This window comes from Macrotis lagotis, chromosome X (assembly GCF_037893015.1).
Source record: "Macrotis lagotis isolate mMagLag1 chromosome X, bilby.v1.9.chrom.fasta, whole genome shotgun sequence".
Lineage (NCBI taxonomy): Eukaryota > Metazoa > Chordata > Mammalia > Peramelemorphia > Peramelidae > Macrotis > Macrotis lagotis.
The window spans coordinates 20,552,863-20,569,747 of NC_133666.1; the positions used below are offsets into that span (position 1 = coordinate 20,552,863).

The 16,885-nt window shown below is 37.7% G+C and overlaps 1 protein-coding gene across 7 annotated transcripts in view; it reads left to right on the plus strand.

Annotated features, from left to right (window-relative positions):
* XIAP (X-linked inhibitor of apoptosis) overlaps nucleotides 1–16,885 on the plus strand; it is a 65,264-nt gene that overhangs the window by 33,376 nt on the left and 15,003 nt on the right. For 6 of the 7 annotated variants that reach the window (XM_074200212.1, XM_074200209.1, XM_074200211.1 and 3 more), the window contains one exon: nucleotides 15,800–16,708. In XM_074200212.1, coding sequence (XP_074056313.1) covers nucleotides 15,832–16,708 — 877 coding nt within the window. In that variant the 5' untranslated portion in view covers nucleotides 15,800–15,831. Of the gene's footprint in view, nucleotides 1–2,969; nucleotides 3,037–15,799; nucleotides 16,709–16,885 lie in introns of all 7 variants that reach the window. The other variant, XM_074200213.1, reaches the window with a different exon arrangement.

Genomic DNA, 16,885 nt, shown 5'->3' on the forward strand with positions numbered 1-16,885 from the left:
GAATGGATCATTTCAGAGAAATATGGTAAGACATGTATGAAGTGATGCAGGGTGATATTAAAAGTACTAAATATTTTTATAATCAGCAGTATTATAAAGCAAGCATCTTTGAAAGATGTAAAAATTCTCATCAATCCAATAACTGATATAACTAATGATGCTTGTTTTCTACCTCATGACAGAGATATAATGCAATCAAGATGCAGAACAAGACAGTGCTTTCCAACTCATAAGTGGGAGTTTATTATGCGTGATTATACATGTTTTGGGTTTTTTGATTTTCAAGGAATGGGGTTGTGACTTGTCCAAGGTCACACAGCTAGGGAATTATTAAGTATTTGAGGTTGAATTTGAACTCAGGTCCTCCTGACTCTAGGACTGGTGCTCCATCCACTGTGCCACCTAGCTGCCCAAGATTATATATGTTTTAAGGGTTTTCTTTTTCTTTTCTAATTAGAGGGGATAGGGCATAAAGTAGAGATAAGGGATCAAGTTGGGGGGGAAGTCATTGAGTCATCCTTTCTTTAATGCAGGAAAGGGAACATAAGGAAGACTAGTAAGCATAGACAAGCAGGACAGCTTCTCTGTGATGAATTAATTATATACATAATGATCACATACAAAATTTGATGAATTTATTACATACATAAAAGGAAAAGCATGATGTGCATAATAGATATGTACAATCTTCTTTTTTTCTTTCCTGACTCTGGAAATGCCCAATTTGGTGTTTCTTAAGTTCAGAGTAAAAATAAAAATTTTAAAAATTATTGTATTCAAATATAATTTCTCTTAAGTCTGGACCTAGTTCAAGGGCAAGTGACTAAGTCTCTACCTGTCCAGAATATTTTTCTACTGAGGACGGGGATAGGGATACACTATTATGAGGTATCTGAAAGGGAGTAGATGAGGATGTTTGCCAAGTGCCATCCAGGGTCCTTTAGGAATCAGTCCTCTATCAGAGGCAGAGTTGACCAGAGATGGGAAGCTTAGGGGATCAGGCTGGGAGTGTTGAGGAAGTTCCCAGAGGACATAGACAAATTGAAATATATCCAAAGCAGGGTGATCAGGGTGAAGGGACTGTAGCAGAGGATCATTTGAAGGAACCGGAGATGTTTAACTTGGAGGAGACAGACTTAGTGGGGATATGATAGCTGCCTTCCGGTATTTTAAGATCTGTCATGAAGAAGGGAAAGATTTGTTGTGCTTGGCTCCAGAAGGCAGGAATAGAGGTAATAGGTGCTGATGGCACCTATTACTCTTTCTAACCTCCAACGAAATGGTGTTAGGATTATCTAGGTCACTGCTCTCCTCTAGTATCACAAATCATCAAAAGTTGATTGCCATTTGCTCAAAAGGACTCTACTTTCTGTGATGTTACCCTTAACCCCATTTTTACAGGGCAGAGATACTAAGACTAAATTCAGCAAGTTGCTTGTGGGGCAGTCCTCATCTTTTCCCTTCTCTCACTCTGTATTGACTGATAAGGAACTGTATTTCACTTTTGATCAGTAACCATTCAGTAGATGGTATCAGCCTGTTTTTTTTAAAGAAAGATTTCATTTGTTTTGAGTTTTATAATTTTTCCCCTATTCTTGCTTCCCTCCCCCCCCCCCCCCCAACAGAAGTCAGTCTGTTAGTCTTCACGTTATTTCCATGGTATACAATGATCTGAGTTGAATGTGATGAGAGAGAAATCATATCCTTAAGGAAGAAAAATAAAGTATAAGAGAAAGCAAAATTACAAAATAAGATATTTTTTTTTCTAAATTGAAGGCAATAGTCTTTGGTCTTTGTTCAAACTCCACAGTTCTTTCTCTGGATACAGATGGTATTCTCTATCGAAGAGATAGCCCAAAATTGTCCGTGATTGTTGCACTGATGGAATGAGCAAGTCCTTCAAGGTTGAACATCACTTCCATGTTGCTGTTAGGGTGTACAATGTTTTTCTGGTTCTGCTCATCTCACTCAGCACCACTTCATGCAAATCCTTCCAGGCTTCCCTGAATTCCCATCCCTCCTGGTTTCTAATAGAACAATAGTGTTCAATGACATAAATATGCCACAGTTTGTTAAGCCATTCCCCAACTGAAGGGCATTGACTTAATTTCCAATTGTTTCCCACCATAAACAGGACTGCTATGAATATTTTTGTATGTGATGTTTTTACCCTTTTTCATAATCTCTTCAAGTATAGACACAGTGATTGTATTGCTGGATCAAAGTATATGCACATTTTTGTTGTCCTTTGGGCATAATTCCAAATTGCTCTCCAGAATGGTTGGATGAGTTCACAGCTCCACCAACAATGTATTAGTGTCTGAGATTTCCCACATCCCTTCCAACATTGATCCTTGTCCTTTCTGTCATATTGGCCAGTCTTATATCAGCCTATTTTTGGACAGATGCAGTTAGCAGAAAGAAGTCTAGATTCAGTAACAAAATGTGAGTTCCAGAAATTCAGTTCATCCAAAAGCAGGGGCAGCTTCAAATCTCCTTGATTGGTTTGTTCAATGTACTATTTTAGGAAGCCTAGTGCTGTAACTTGTTAAGCAACATATAAAGAAATAATGTATTTTTAAAGGGATGTCCAATAAACTGCTAGGTATGGAATTTGGGGATAACAGCATTTCCCTTTCCTAAAAATGGGATAGATGGGAACTGTGTGCCCCACCCCCCAGTTTCTTCTCAAGTTAATTAGAATAAATAGATTGATAAGGATTTGAAATTCTTATTTATGACCAAACTATAAATGAATAAATTCTGAATGAAAGTCTAATTTCACATGCAGCTGTTTTTCTCTTAGCTGCTTCCTAATATGTTCCTGCTATTGACAGAACTTACTCTGGGATTTAAAGGCCAGCACATATTGTACGCAGAAGCATTACTTAATAGTATTATAATTCATTGAGCCAATGGGCTTCTTCAGTTATTCAAATAACCTTAGTGACCTGAATGCTTGGTTTCAGTGAAGGAAAGAATTTTACCGTCTGTGTGAGCCTAGGGAGTAGAACTGATCTGGCTGAGAATTGCTAGGTGAGTACCTCAATCATGCCTCATTCTTCTCTAATGGGACATGCCCTGGGATACTTCCTTTGCCTTAACCATAAAGCAAGGCTAGGAACTCGTCTTTCCCACCCTAACTTTCCACTTCTTGGTTAGGAATAATAATCAAATAAACATTAAATTACTAAAATGCTAAAGTATTGCATTACAGCTCAATTTACAAACCCTTTGATTCTGAATTGTGGATTACTAAGGCCAAAGCTCCATCTATTCTCATTCTCTCTCTCTCTCTCTCTCTCTCTCTCTCTCTCTCTCTCTCTCTCTCTCTCTCTCTCTGCAACAGTTCATTATCAGCCACAGCCCTGCAGTGCCTCTGTTGATAACAAACGGTTCTTCATGTTGGAGCTGTATTGCCCCCCCCCAAGAAAAAAATTGTTTGGATAAATCTTGTGGTGAATTTGCTTTGTACATGTTCCTCCGCCCCCTTTAAAAAAAGGAAATGGAAAAATCGAAACTTCTTGAGGGCAGAGAGTTTGATTTTGGTCTCTGTTTCCTTAGTACCTTGACCACTGACCTGCACATAGTGACTACCTAAATACTAATTGAATTGACTTATTTTAACGTCTGACTTCAACCTCATAAGAGCAAGTATGTTTTTGTGAAGGGGTAGGTTAAAATTTCTATTAAGAAGGATTTTTAAAAAGCTCAAGTAGTTCAAGTAAACCTTTTGAAATTTTAGATTTTTACATTCGTGATTTATATTTCATTGCAACTTTTTATTGTCATCCATAGAGATCTTAATATTATTATTCCTAGATGTTATTTCCTAATATATTTCCTAAACTCAAATGGCATTCCTAAAGGGGAAAGTACCTGTGACTAATAAAGGAGGGACTGACCTTTGTTAGGTAAGAGACAGTGCTACCCAATTAGAAAAATTATAAGTTCTTATTCCTTTTTAGCCCAAGGAAGAAAGGGACATTGGGTTTATAAAGAAATTTGCAGTTTTTCTATAAACAGTGTAAAGAAGATATTAAAACTAAGGTTATTTGTGTATCTTATAGCACATTTTTAATTTTGATTATGTAGCTCTGAAAGAGTTTGTGAACATTATATTGAACCCTCTGATTCAGTGAAAGCTTTTACAACCACTGCATTATAGTATTAGCTTAGTGTGCTAGGTTTTGTGTTTTTTTTTTAGTTTATGTTTTCTGAAAATAACAGCCGATTTGAAAACTTTAGTCTTAGAGGGGAGGGTTGTCTTGAAACTCACTAGTGGGAAATGTATTCAGGATATATTCAATTGTCTTCTAACACTCTTTTTATTGAACCTAGCACTAAGTACTAATATTTTTAAACAAAGTAGTTAGTGATATTCATGTTGATATTATATTAATTTTCACTTTTTGACCCTTCTAGATGTATAATTAGTGCAATTTTTGAGTAAGAATGTATTCTAGATACTCTTCCCTTCCTTCTCTCATGCCCCCTCCATAATTGCATCTGTGCCTTCCCTTTATTCAAGGCCCAATTCAGATCCCACCTCCATGAAATCTCAATTTTTCTGTCATCCTCTACCCCTCCCATAATGACACCCTAGTAATTTATCCCCTCCAAATTCTCTTTATGTTTTGCTTGGATATTATATCCTTATATTAGTAACAGTGCCTTGTATACAGCAAGCATTTAATAAATCTTTATTTTAATTAATAAGAATTAATAGTTAGATGCAAGAATGTAGTTCAATCTCATTTCATATTTAAGGAAACAGACTCAAAAAAGGTTAAATGACTTCTTCGAGGTCTTACAATTACTTAGTAGTCAGAGCTAGGACTTTGGTCAGGAAGGGGCTCTAAGATTCTGTGATCTGTCCTTCCTACTGTATTGTTTTCCCTTTTATTCTCTGTCAAGAGCTGGGCTGCCACTGCTACTTCCCTGCCCCCACTCTCATTATTAATAAAAGAAAAGGTTCTCTTCACACCAGTCACAACCCCTGCCTACACCACAGGACCTTTAGAGATTCATGTCACACATCATTGCTTAGCTTAAGTCAGGATTCTTAACCTTTTTGTGTCTTGGACCCCCTCTAAGAATGTTTTTAAGTGGATAAAAGAAAATTCATAGGATTGTAAAGGAAACCAATTAGTTTTCTAATGCAGTTGTAAATATTTTTAAAAATTCATAAATTCTAAATTAAGAATCCCTGATTTAAATCAAAGAGTTAATAATGCTTTTCTAATCTACAGGTTTTTCCTGTTGATGAGGTTTGAATTGATAGGGTCAGAGTTTATAATTGCACTCATTCCTTTTTTTAAGGTTTTTGCAAATGAAATGGGGTTAAGTGGCTTGCCTAAGGCCACGCAGCTAGGTAATTATTAAGTGTCTGAGGTCAAATTTGAACTCAGGTACTTCTGACTTCAGGACCAGTGCTCTATCCACTGCACCACCTAGCTGCCCCCCAGTCATTTCTTTTTTAAGAAAACATACCATCGTTTCTTTGGGAAGAATGTCAGACTAGATATTGTTATTTAATTACATTTAAAATATCAAATTATGTTTAAAATAATATATAACAAAAGTATTTTAGAGAAATAGCATGTATTAAGTAATTTGGAGACAGACCTGGGTGGAAATCTTGACTTTGAATTTAACTGTGACTGAAAAAGGTTGCTTGACTTTTTTATCCTCAGTTTCCATATCTGAGAAGCTACTAGGACTTGCACTTTGTAAAGTTTGTCCAGATATGTCTAATGGTTATTAATCCTCCTAGCCAAGAGGTTTTGGTAATAGCCTAATAGGTTAAAAAAAAGCTGTAATTTACTAACTCCTTTTGGGACTTGATTATCTTAGTGGATTTTAAGGTTTTTCCAATAGCTAAAGTTTATGCATTAATAAGTACCTGTAAGCATACCAAATAGAAGCAGCTAGATATCTCATTGGATAAAGTGCTGGACGTGGAGTCAGGAAGACATGAGTTCAAATGCAGTCTCAAGACAGTTTCTGGCTGTGTCACTCTGGGCAAGTCATTTTACTTCTGTTTGCCTTAATCCACTAGAGATGGAAATGGTAAACCACTCCAGTATTTTTGCCAAGAAAATTTCATCTAGGCTCATGAAGAAGCACTGAACAACAGTAACAAAAGCAGACCAAAGTATGAAGTGTTGCTTAGGTCTTCTAAGTTATTAGTGAGTAATCGGATGAAGCATCAATATTGGTGCCAAATCCCTTTATGCTACTTAATGCTACTCTTTGGAGAGCTCCTTAGATAAGTAGGGTCAAATTTGGTCAAGTGCTGAATGGGAAAAGAACCTTTCTGTCCAATTCAAAATGGGAATGAATGGGATTGACCTTTGCTCTAGGTGGAGGGGGGGGACGGGTGTATTTATGATCTCAAATAATACAATAAAGGAACTAGTTAAGAGACAAATTTAATGTAGAGGAGACCATTAGCAAGCAAATGTGGTGGTATATAATTATTTATTAAGTGGCCTGATCAGAAATATAAATGAAATCAGAATTAACACTTAAAGGATTTCAGTGAGTGAAAATGAAGAAGATATTCCAGATGGGCGTAGGAGAAGTAAGAAGTGGGCCTACCATGGGGAGCAGATATATTTATCTATATATCGATCTTTATCTATAGATAGATGTAGATGCAAAGAGTAACATGATTAAAAGAATTGTTGGGGAAATTCTGTTTTCCCTTACAGTACCTGAAGGATTGAAGGTGGGAAAGAATAGGAGGCAGGGGGAATTGGAAAACAGAAGTTTGGGGTGTTGACTAGGATGGGAGCAAGTTCAGAAGTGGGCATATCTAAGAGATTGGAAGGAGCAAAGCAGCGACCTTTGTAGTAATCAAGGGAGGAAGGAGAGGAAGAAGTCAAAAGTGAAAGTTTCTTGCACGATATGGATAAAGTTTCTGTTTAGTTTATGACTCTAAAGGTTCTTGGGCTTTTTTTTTTATCTTAGGAGGGTTTTTCCACTTGGAAAAAAAATGCCCCTAATCTTAACTACTAACTATCATTTTTTTAGGGTTTTTTTTTTTTTTTTTTGCAAGGCAATGAGGTTAAGTGGCTTGCCCACAGCTACACAGCTAGGTAATTATTAAGTGTCTGAGGTAGGGGCGGCTAGGTGGCACAGTGGATAGAGCATCGGCCCTGGAGTCAGGAGTACCTGGGTTCAAATTTGACCTCAGACACTTAATAATTACCTAGTTGTGTGGCCTTGGGCAAGCCACTTAACCCCATTGCCTTGAAAAATCTTAAGTGTCTGAGGTCGGATTTGAACTCAGGTACTCCTGACTCCAGGGCCGATGCTCTTTTCACTGCAGCAACTAGCCACCTCCCCCAATCTTAAAAGTTGTAGATTTAATTGAAGGACCAGAATCCTATCATGATGATAATGATATAATAATTTAGAAAGTAGAAAGGTTTGATTTCCTATGACTAGGCTTTTAAAAGAGATCAGCAGACTCAAGAAAAATAGGAGCAAAAAAAAAACCCACAAAGTAAAACTCCCAAGTTCTGATGGTATACTAACAAATTGTCCCAGTGAGGGATTTGCCTTTTGAGGAGGGCAGATGGTTCATCAGGAAAACCTTCATGAAAGAGATTCTATAAAGAGAGATGTGTGTGAAGCAGGAGAATGAAGAACAATAATCTCAGACTGAAAGGCATGTTCATTTAGGGCACCAATACTTAAAGAGTAGCAGTGGGAAATGATGCTGGAATGGGAAGTTAAGGCGGATTTGTATAGGGTCTTGATTACTAGCCTGATGTGTTTCGGCTTCTTTTGGTGGGCGATAAGGGGAGGTTGAAAGCTTTTTAGGTGTTGGAGGAAGTAATGTAATAATACCTGTCATTGTATATAGTGCTTTAGAGTTTGCAAAGCAAGCTGGCAGCAGTATGGATTGGAAAGGAGAGAGATTTGAGAAGAATGGGCCAGACCAGCTAGATTATTACAGATGTCTTAGTGAGAGGTTATGGTGACCTGAATTAGAGAGATGGGAAGGCTCCCATTGCAGGAGAGGCCAGACTCTGGTACTTATCCACTAATGGGGTAAGGGGTGGGCAGGTAGGGGAGGAAAATGGATGAGTCAAAAGATGACTCATGAATAGGACTGGAGAGGGCAAAAAAAGAGTTACTGTATGGGCCAAGATGATGAATGGGAATTTTGAGTTTGCTTGATTTTCCATCATCATTGTAATTCAGTTCAACATTTATTAGGCACCTTCTGAGTGCTGGAGGGACTAGAACAGAATAGGCCCTGATGGAATTTTGAGGTCAATGTTATGAAGATGCAAGGTCCTGCTTGGGGAGTAGGAGCAGGAGGAAGAAAACCCAGGGATTTCAGGGTAACTTTGACCCCAGAGCGCCCCTTGTATTGCTTTTGAAAGATTTAGGTCAATATGGTGTTAGGTTCTGAGTTACTTGCCTTAAATCCTTCGATTGTGGTTTTATTTTCTTTGCCTTTTAATTTTCTTTGTACAAGGCCACGTGCAAATAGGCACTTAATAAATGCTAGGCTTACGTAAGCTCTCAATTTGCATAGATAACATTCATTAAACATTTACAACTCCTTAAATGAGCCAGTCCACATTGCTCAGATTTCACCCAGAGGCCTCTAGGCGCAAACATAATCAAACAGGGTAATCAGCAAGTAGGAGATTTATGAGCTCCATGGAAACATTTAAAGGTTTTACTCTCATTTTTGTGGATTTTGAACTGTAGCTGTTGTACCATTGCTTTGGCCCTTTAAATAATATTTCTAAATAGCCTCTCCTTTCAAAGGTGCATTTGTCAAAGCTGTTAAGGATATTTTTCTGGTCAGCCATTTTAATCTATTCTGGCTGTAATCCCCAGAGTCCCCTGTTTTGTTTTCCAGTGGCTGATGCAGACAGAAAGCTGTTGCTGTTTTTGTTTTTGGCTCTGTCATTCAGTCCACAAACTCAGAAGTCTGGAGCTCATGACTTCCTGGAGTAAATTATTTTTAAAATGTTGAACCCAGGAAAACTTGATTTAAAAAAAAAAAAAAGTCACTCGATTCAATCTTATTTAAAGTGGTACACACTTGAATGCTAATAAGCTTAATCCTTAATACTTTTCCGAGTAATGCTTTTGTTCTTTGCATAGTATTTTTATTACAAGATAAATTTGATAGTTCTCAGAATGTCTAACTGTAGCACAAAAGATAGACTAAAAAGAGCTTCAGGATTTGAAATTGCTAGAAATTTGGTCTCCCCTAACAACCTTTACTAAGTAGCTGCTCTAGGCTAAAATAATTTGTCTTTAGTGCAATTACCAAATGGATATTGAGGGGGTATTTTCTTCCATTATAACTTGGCCAGAGACACTAGTAATCAATCCCTTTTTCCTATTTTTCTTTCAAATTCTTCCTCTCCCCCTTCTTCCTCAGATAAAAATAACCCATTTAGATAATAGCCCAGGCTTTCTAGGTATAATGTCAGTGATATTAACTGCGTGATGGGTTTTTGGTGCATGTGCTAGCCACCTTTGACTTGCTACTTTTCTAACTTTTATTTCACATGACTCATTTCAGTTACTGTCCCCAGGCCCAGAATAAACTCCCTCCTCCCTGCCTCTTCCTATCAGACTCTCAAAATCCCTCTTCTAGTCAACAAGCATTTTAAGTGCTTGCAATAGCCTCCATTCAAGGTGTTTTTCCTCAGATGCCAAATGAAGGAGTTTTCATATTTTTTTTTAGCTCACTTGGACTGGGTGATCCCTTCTTATTGCTTGTATCTTGTATTATGCTTCCGTGGGTTTATCTCTCTGAGTCTCTTCTTTCTCTTCCTTATCTCACTTCCTACCTCCCGTTCTACCAGTAGATTATAAAGTTGAGAGGAGTTGATTACTTTTTTCCATCTTTGACCCCAAGGTTTATCATATAATAGCTTATCATAGATAGTCACATGCTTGAATTGAATTCCTAATTAATATCAGCAACTAACTCCTTTTTCACGTTTAAGGATGGCATTGAAAGTACCTTTTTTCATTAAAGATTTTATTTATTTTGAGTTTTACAATTTTTCCCCAATCTTCCTTCCCTCCCCCCACCTCCAATAGAAAGCAATTTGTCAGTCTTTACATTGTTTGAAACTACCTCTTACAGGGCAGCTAGGTGGTTAAGTGGTTAGAGCACTGGCCCTGGGGTCTGGAGGACCTGAGTTCAAATTTGGTTTCCAAACGCTTAGTAATTACCTAGCTGTGTGACTTTGGGCAAGTCACTTAACCCCATTGTCTTACAAAAAAACAAAACCAGAACCTATCTCTTACCCCCACCCCTACACTCAGTCCCCTCTTAATGGCATCTCTTGTGCTTGTTCAGTTATTTCGCTCATGGCAGTATTTCATTCAGGCATGTCCAAAACCCAAGCCCTCTCCTTTTCCTTGTTGTTCAGTCCTCTCTGACTCTTCATGATTTGGAGTTTTCTTGACAAAGACAAATGAGTGGTTTCCCAACACATTTTGCAGATAAGAAAACTGAGGCAGAGACAGGGTGAAGTGACTTATTAGGGACACAGTACTAGGAAGTGTCTGAGGTTGGATTTAATTTTGGGATTTTAAGTTTTCCTGTCTCTAAGTTTGGTGCTTTATCCACTGTGCCATTAGAACTGTGAACAGGACTATTAAGTGTGTGCTGGATCACCTAGGCAATTTGATTATAAAAGGAAGGAACCAGTTTAGAATTGAGGAAGAAATTCTGAGGCTGTGGATTGGAATATTGGAGCAAAAGGGCCTCTACAAGCCTCTGAGATAGAACTCGGGCAAAAAGAAAGTCACAGAAAGGTCAGCTTCCTTCCCCTCTCACCAATTTCTGCTCTTTGGACCCTTGTCTGTATGCAGACTATAATATAATCTGGTGTTTTCTTGTTCATAGATTTCCAAGAAACTGAATCTTGCCTCATTCCTAAAGAGATCAGGAGTTCACTAGAAATAGATGTAAATTTAAAGTTACCTTTAACACCTCTGCCTAGGTGTAAGGAATTTTCCTAACTGGGGGCATTGTGACTGAACTCTGAATTTTTTTTTAAATCTAAAATACGCTCCCTAAAACCAAAGAGAATGGAAACCAGTCGGATCTTAGAGACTTAACAGAAGCTACTCATTGTAACATGGTGCTACACGGGAATCCCCTGCTGCCTCCTGGCACCAAATTTCCACTAGTCTTTCCCTCTACCTTAGGACATTTTTGTTATTTTCACAACCCCCCTCCCCCAATCTATTTTTTCTTATAGCCTTAAATAAGACCCTTTTATAACCACTCCAAGAATCCTTAAGATCCTCTTAGCTGCCATCTCAGCATTCATTTCCTATTAGCTGAATTCTTGCCGAAGGTACCTTCTTTTGCTACTTAGGTAGGCACAACAGTTCTATCCATATCACCCATAACTTATTTTTCTCCCATTCCTCTTCCTTGGTCTGTCTCATTTTCCTGGTCCTCAATAACCCACCTTTATTCTGGAATATTTCCCTATCTCCACTTCCCTTGGATAGTCTATATTGTATTATCTTTCTCTAGAAGCTCTCCTTTCCAGTGATGTTGTGGGGGTGGGTGGGTGGGGAACAGGCTTAATATCCAGTAGTGAAGAAACAAACAACTTTGAAAACTATAAATGAATTCCTATCTTTCTTTTATTGTTTGACCAAGAGAAGGTATGGTTCCCCCTTTGAAATTTCAAGTAGAGATGAGCATTTGTTAAAACAATGTGAGGGCCAGATTTGGTGACACCTGTAATTCCTGCTGCCAAGGAGGCAAGGACTAATCATGGCTCCTTTGCCAATAAGTAGATTTGACTCATAACTAGCTACTTTACTTCCAGCCTGAGAGATCTAGGGATACCCAGTCTCTAAAAATTGAAACAAAAGAATATAGGGAAGGGATGACTCCCAGGAAGGAGGGTGGAACACAAGGGAAAATTTAGGCAATATAACCCCCCCCAAAAAAAAATCAATAAAAATTTATTTAAAAACCAACAATAATGGACTTTAATAAAAACACCAGTTTGGAATGTGAATGTACCTTAAGTATTTATTTTTTTTTCTTTTTCTGGTTGAATTGGTAAATTAGAGTTGTTAACACCTCAAGCAAGGTAATTTTCTTTTTATTACCCAAGAAAATTATTTTTTTTGTGATAATATTGGAAGTTGTTGATAGTTGCCTAGTGACCCTCTGGGTTATATTGATTGTGTCAACATGGTGCCACAACAACAACCTATCTATTTTGTTTAAAAAAAAAAGAAAAGCAAAGGCAGACTTGTTCTGACAGGCATAATCGTTGTTTTGTGACATCACCATTCTAGTTTCTGCCAGGATTTTTCTTGGTTAAAGACTATATTCGAGGCTGTAACCACTGTTGCCATACCTCTCCCTGCCCCTGTTTATACAATTTACTGCCTGTAGCTAATACGTTTATTAATATGCCTTCTACCTCTATAGCTCACAACCCTTCTCTGACTTGGTAGATAGCCTTGAAGGGCAAGGATCTGTGTTCGTTTTTTTTCAATGTGGGAACTCCCTCCATCTAGCTGTGACTACTTGTCTATATGTAACTTAGTAGGCAGGTTTTGAATTGCTTCAGATTGAGAGAAGTTAGGTAACTTGCTCCATAAGTCACACTCCTTCTAAGTATCAAAGGAGAAATTTGAGCCAGGTTGTCTTAACTCAGTCCTCTATATCCCATTCCACTATACCACACTGCCCCAGTCTAGAGAATTTCTATGGCCAGCATGGTAATGAGCATATCCAATGATATTAGAACTCTACAGTTGGTATAATCCATTGCTGCAGCCTTTGAGAGCTCAGAGTTAATAGTTAACAACAACAAAAATAGATAACATTTCTGTAGTGCTTATTATGTGCTAGGCTCTGTACAATTATTACCTCATTTGAGCCTCACAACAACCCTGGGAGGTGAGGGCTATTATTAACCCCATTTGTAAGAGGAAGAAACTGAGGCAAACAGGTATTTAAGTGATTTACCCAGAGTCACATAACTAATTAGTATCTGAGGTCTTCCTGACCTTAGACCCAGCCCTCTATTTACTTTAACCTCACCCAGCTGGTTAGTCACCTGTGTACCACAATGAAGCACCAGAGTAGGGTTTTCTAGGAGGTGTCAGAATTGAGTGACAAACTTATATTCATATAATAATTTAAGGATACAAAGAGTCTCTTTACAAACAGCCCTATGAACTAAGTAAGTAGTGCAAGGATTCTGTGGGACAAACTCACCAAAGGGGACTTGACTTGATTGGGTTTACATAGCTAATAAACATCAGAGTTGTAATAGTGGGTAAAAAGTAATTTTTGTTGGGAAATTAGGTTGGGATTCTTTTCACCTACCCAATTTAAACACTTTAAACCAAAAGAAACCTGGTAGAATTCTTTTTCCTGAGCCAGCCTCCAGAGGGCAATATGGTCCTGGATGTTTAAGTGATCTGACTCCTGCCCAGACTTAAATAGCTGGCAGAGAATGGGTAGGAATGCATTGGGGAATCGTACAATAACCTTTAAATGAACCCAATTCTTTTCTCTGGGGGGGGGAAGGCCCCCCTTTTAAAACCCCAATATTGTTTTGGTTTTTGAAATATTAGGGCTGTAGTTGACTTCAACAATGGAGAAATGAGGAATAGCTTCACTTTCTTTCCAATGAAAATTTGCATATCAGAAGATAATATCAAGAAGGTTAGATGATCAGAAAAGGAGATACTCATGTAACAAAGGAGATAACAGAAAGCTCATGTTTTCCATCAATACTTCCATCATGGAAGGCCATCTAGTACCTTGGGTGGTGGACTCTCTGTGGAGTATTTCCAGAAAAAAGATACTTAAGAGTTACATTAGCTCAGAAAGTGTGGATGGGCTGTTTTTGGCATTGTTGAAGTGGGTATGTTTATATCACTGAGATGTATCAAACTATTATTAAAAGAAAGTATGGATTAGAAAAAAGAGTCACTATAGCTTTACCTAAAACCAGTTGGGTCATGCCAGACTAATCTCATTTCCTTTTTTGATAGACTAATACAGTAGGTGAATTCTGCAGATATGATTTGCACAGGTTTTTAGACCAATATTAGAAAACATCTCTCATACAAGTCTAATGGAGAGATGAAGAAATGTGTTCTAATGTGCATCTTTTGGAGGAACAGTAAAATTAAACATCCATTAAAATATTTAAAAAACCCCAGCCAATAGGGGGCAGTGGTGTATGCCTGAAAACCTGTGAGATTTGATGAAGAGAGCAACTGATATTTACACAACACTAAAGTTTGCCAGTTGCTTTATGCACCTTAACAATTTTGGTCCTTACCCTGTGAGATTAGAACATCAGAAATTATCTCTATTTTGCATATAAAGTAACTGAGAATTGGAATGGAGAAATGACTTGCCTTTGGTCACAGAAATTCCTGAGGGTCAGGAATAGTGTTTAAACTTTAATTCACCACTCCCCTTTCTAAGTAGGATGCTCTAGTCATATTTGTTATTATAAACAAAATCGCTTACAGTTTTATTTTATTAGGCAAGAGAATAAATTAAGAAACCTCCAAAGACTCATTGTTTTAACTTTCTGATTGTTGACTTGAAATGAGAACTAAATATGAATGCTTTGACCATGCAAGGGTCCATTTATTTGTATGTGAACTTGATAAATATCTGTATTCACCACCATGTTTTTCCAAGTAAATGACTATGTAGTTAACAATTGTGATACAGGGGCTTCAGTATTATAAATATTTTAAATTTAGTAGCAGGTTTGACCATCTCTTTCCTCAAAGGGAAAATAAAAATACCATTTTCTGCCTTGTAGTACATATGCTAAGATTATTTTGATCCCATTAATTAATTTGCTCACTTAGTGTGACAGCCACCAACCTAGTTCAGTGCTTTATCACCTCTTTCCTTGACTAGTCTAATAGCTTCCTAATTGGTCTCCCTGCTTCTAGTCTCTCTCTTCTCCGATCTATCCTCTACATAGCTGCCAGAATTATTTTCCTAATGCCCAGCCAAGTCTGTTCAGAACATTTCAGTGGCTTCTTATTTCTTCAGCTAAAACTAGAACTCCTTAGCTCTCCTCAGCCTGGTGCCATTTCTTCAGTGAAGTCTTTCCTGATCTTCTTTGTTGTTAGTCCTCTCCTCTCCTTTTTAGCAGTTCCTCACATTTACTTTTGTTAGGGATGTTGCTCAGCCCATTAATTTCATTAATATAGGCAACTCTTGGATAAGAAATCTCCATATATCAATGCCAGCCAGTACTTCTGAAACCAGGAGGCTAGCAAGTTACCTGGAGTCCTGAGAAGTTGAATGAGGTTTGCCCAGGGTCACACAGCCAATATAGATCAAAGGCAATATTAGAATCCAGATCTTCTCTAAGACCAGCCCTCCATCCACTATGCCAGGGTTGTCCAACCTTACTTTTAAAAAAGTTTTAATTAAAATAATGGACAATGTATTTTGATTTGTCATTTTAACAAGAGCTCTGTGGTAGCTAGGCTTGGTTCACTAAAGCATAAAATTACCCTGGGGGCCGCATCACTATGCCATGGTGTCTCTATATTTGCTTATGTAGATATAGTATTTCCCCTCTCCCCAGTAGAATTTAAGTTCCTTGAGGACAGGTTTTATGTGTTTTTTTTTTTTTTTGCTTTGGCATCACCTAGCCAGATACCTGCTAGATAGTAGATGCTTATTAAATATTTATAGAATCAAATTGACAGAGGAATCTGTAAGTTTTCTGTTTTTCTATTTCTTAATGAAATGCTCTCTTTTTAGGACAAGCGGACAAGTATCACCTTCCAGACAAGATGACTTTTAAGAGTTTTGAAGATTCTAAAAATTGTGTGCCTCCAGACATCAATGTGGATGAAGATTTTGTAGAGGAAAATAATAGATTAAAAACATTTGCTAATTTTCCAAGTAGTAGCCCTGTTTCAGCATCCACTCTGGCACGAGCAGGTTTCCTCTATACTGGTGAAGGAGATACTGTACAGTGTTTTAGTTGTCATGCAGCTATAGATAGATGGCAATTTGGAGACTCAGCAGTTGGAAGACATAGAAAAGTATCTCCAAACTGCAGATTTATTAACGGTTTTCATTTTGAAAAAAATGCTACACAGTTTCCAAATCCCATGATCCAAAACTGTCAGTACCGACTTGAAAATTGCTCAAAGAATAAAAATCATTTTGCTTTGGAGAGACCCCCTGACACTTATGCGGAGTATCTCTTGAGAAGAGGACAAGTCATTGATATGTCAGATACCATATTTCCAAGAAACCCTTCCATGTGCAATGAAGAAGCTAGACTGAGATCTTTTCAGAATTGGCCAGACTATGCTCACCTTACCCCACAGGAGTTAGCAAGTGCTGGACTTTATTACTTGGGTATTGAGGATCAAGTGCAGTGCTTTTGTTGTGGGGGCAAATTAAAGAATTGGGAACCATGTGATCGAGCAATGTCTGAACACAAGAGGCATTTCCCCAAGTGTTTTTTTGTTTTGGGACGGGATGTTGGTAATACTCAAATTGAAACTGATGTTAGTTGTGATAGGAGTTGTCCAAACTCTACCCATCTCCCAAGGAATACAGCCATGGCAGATTACGAAGTACGACTCATTACCTTTGCAACGTGGAAATACTCAGTTAACAAGGAGCAGCTTGCAAAAGCTGGATTTTATGCTTTAGGTAAACTTTATTATTAAGCTAAACTAATCTTTCCAAAATTACTCAAATTTTTTTAAGGAGGAAGAAAAGGAAAGGTTTGCCCCCTGAGTTGGTAAATACTTAATAACCATGTCAGTTTAATACTCAAGTTATTTCAGCTCAATTCTATGGGCAGTTATATTGGCTTTGTAATGTTAA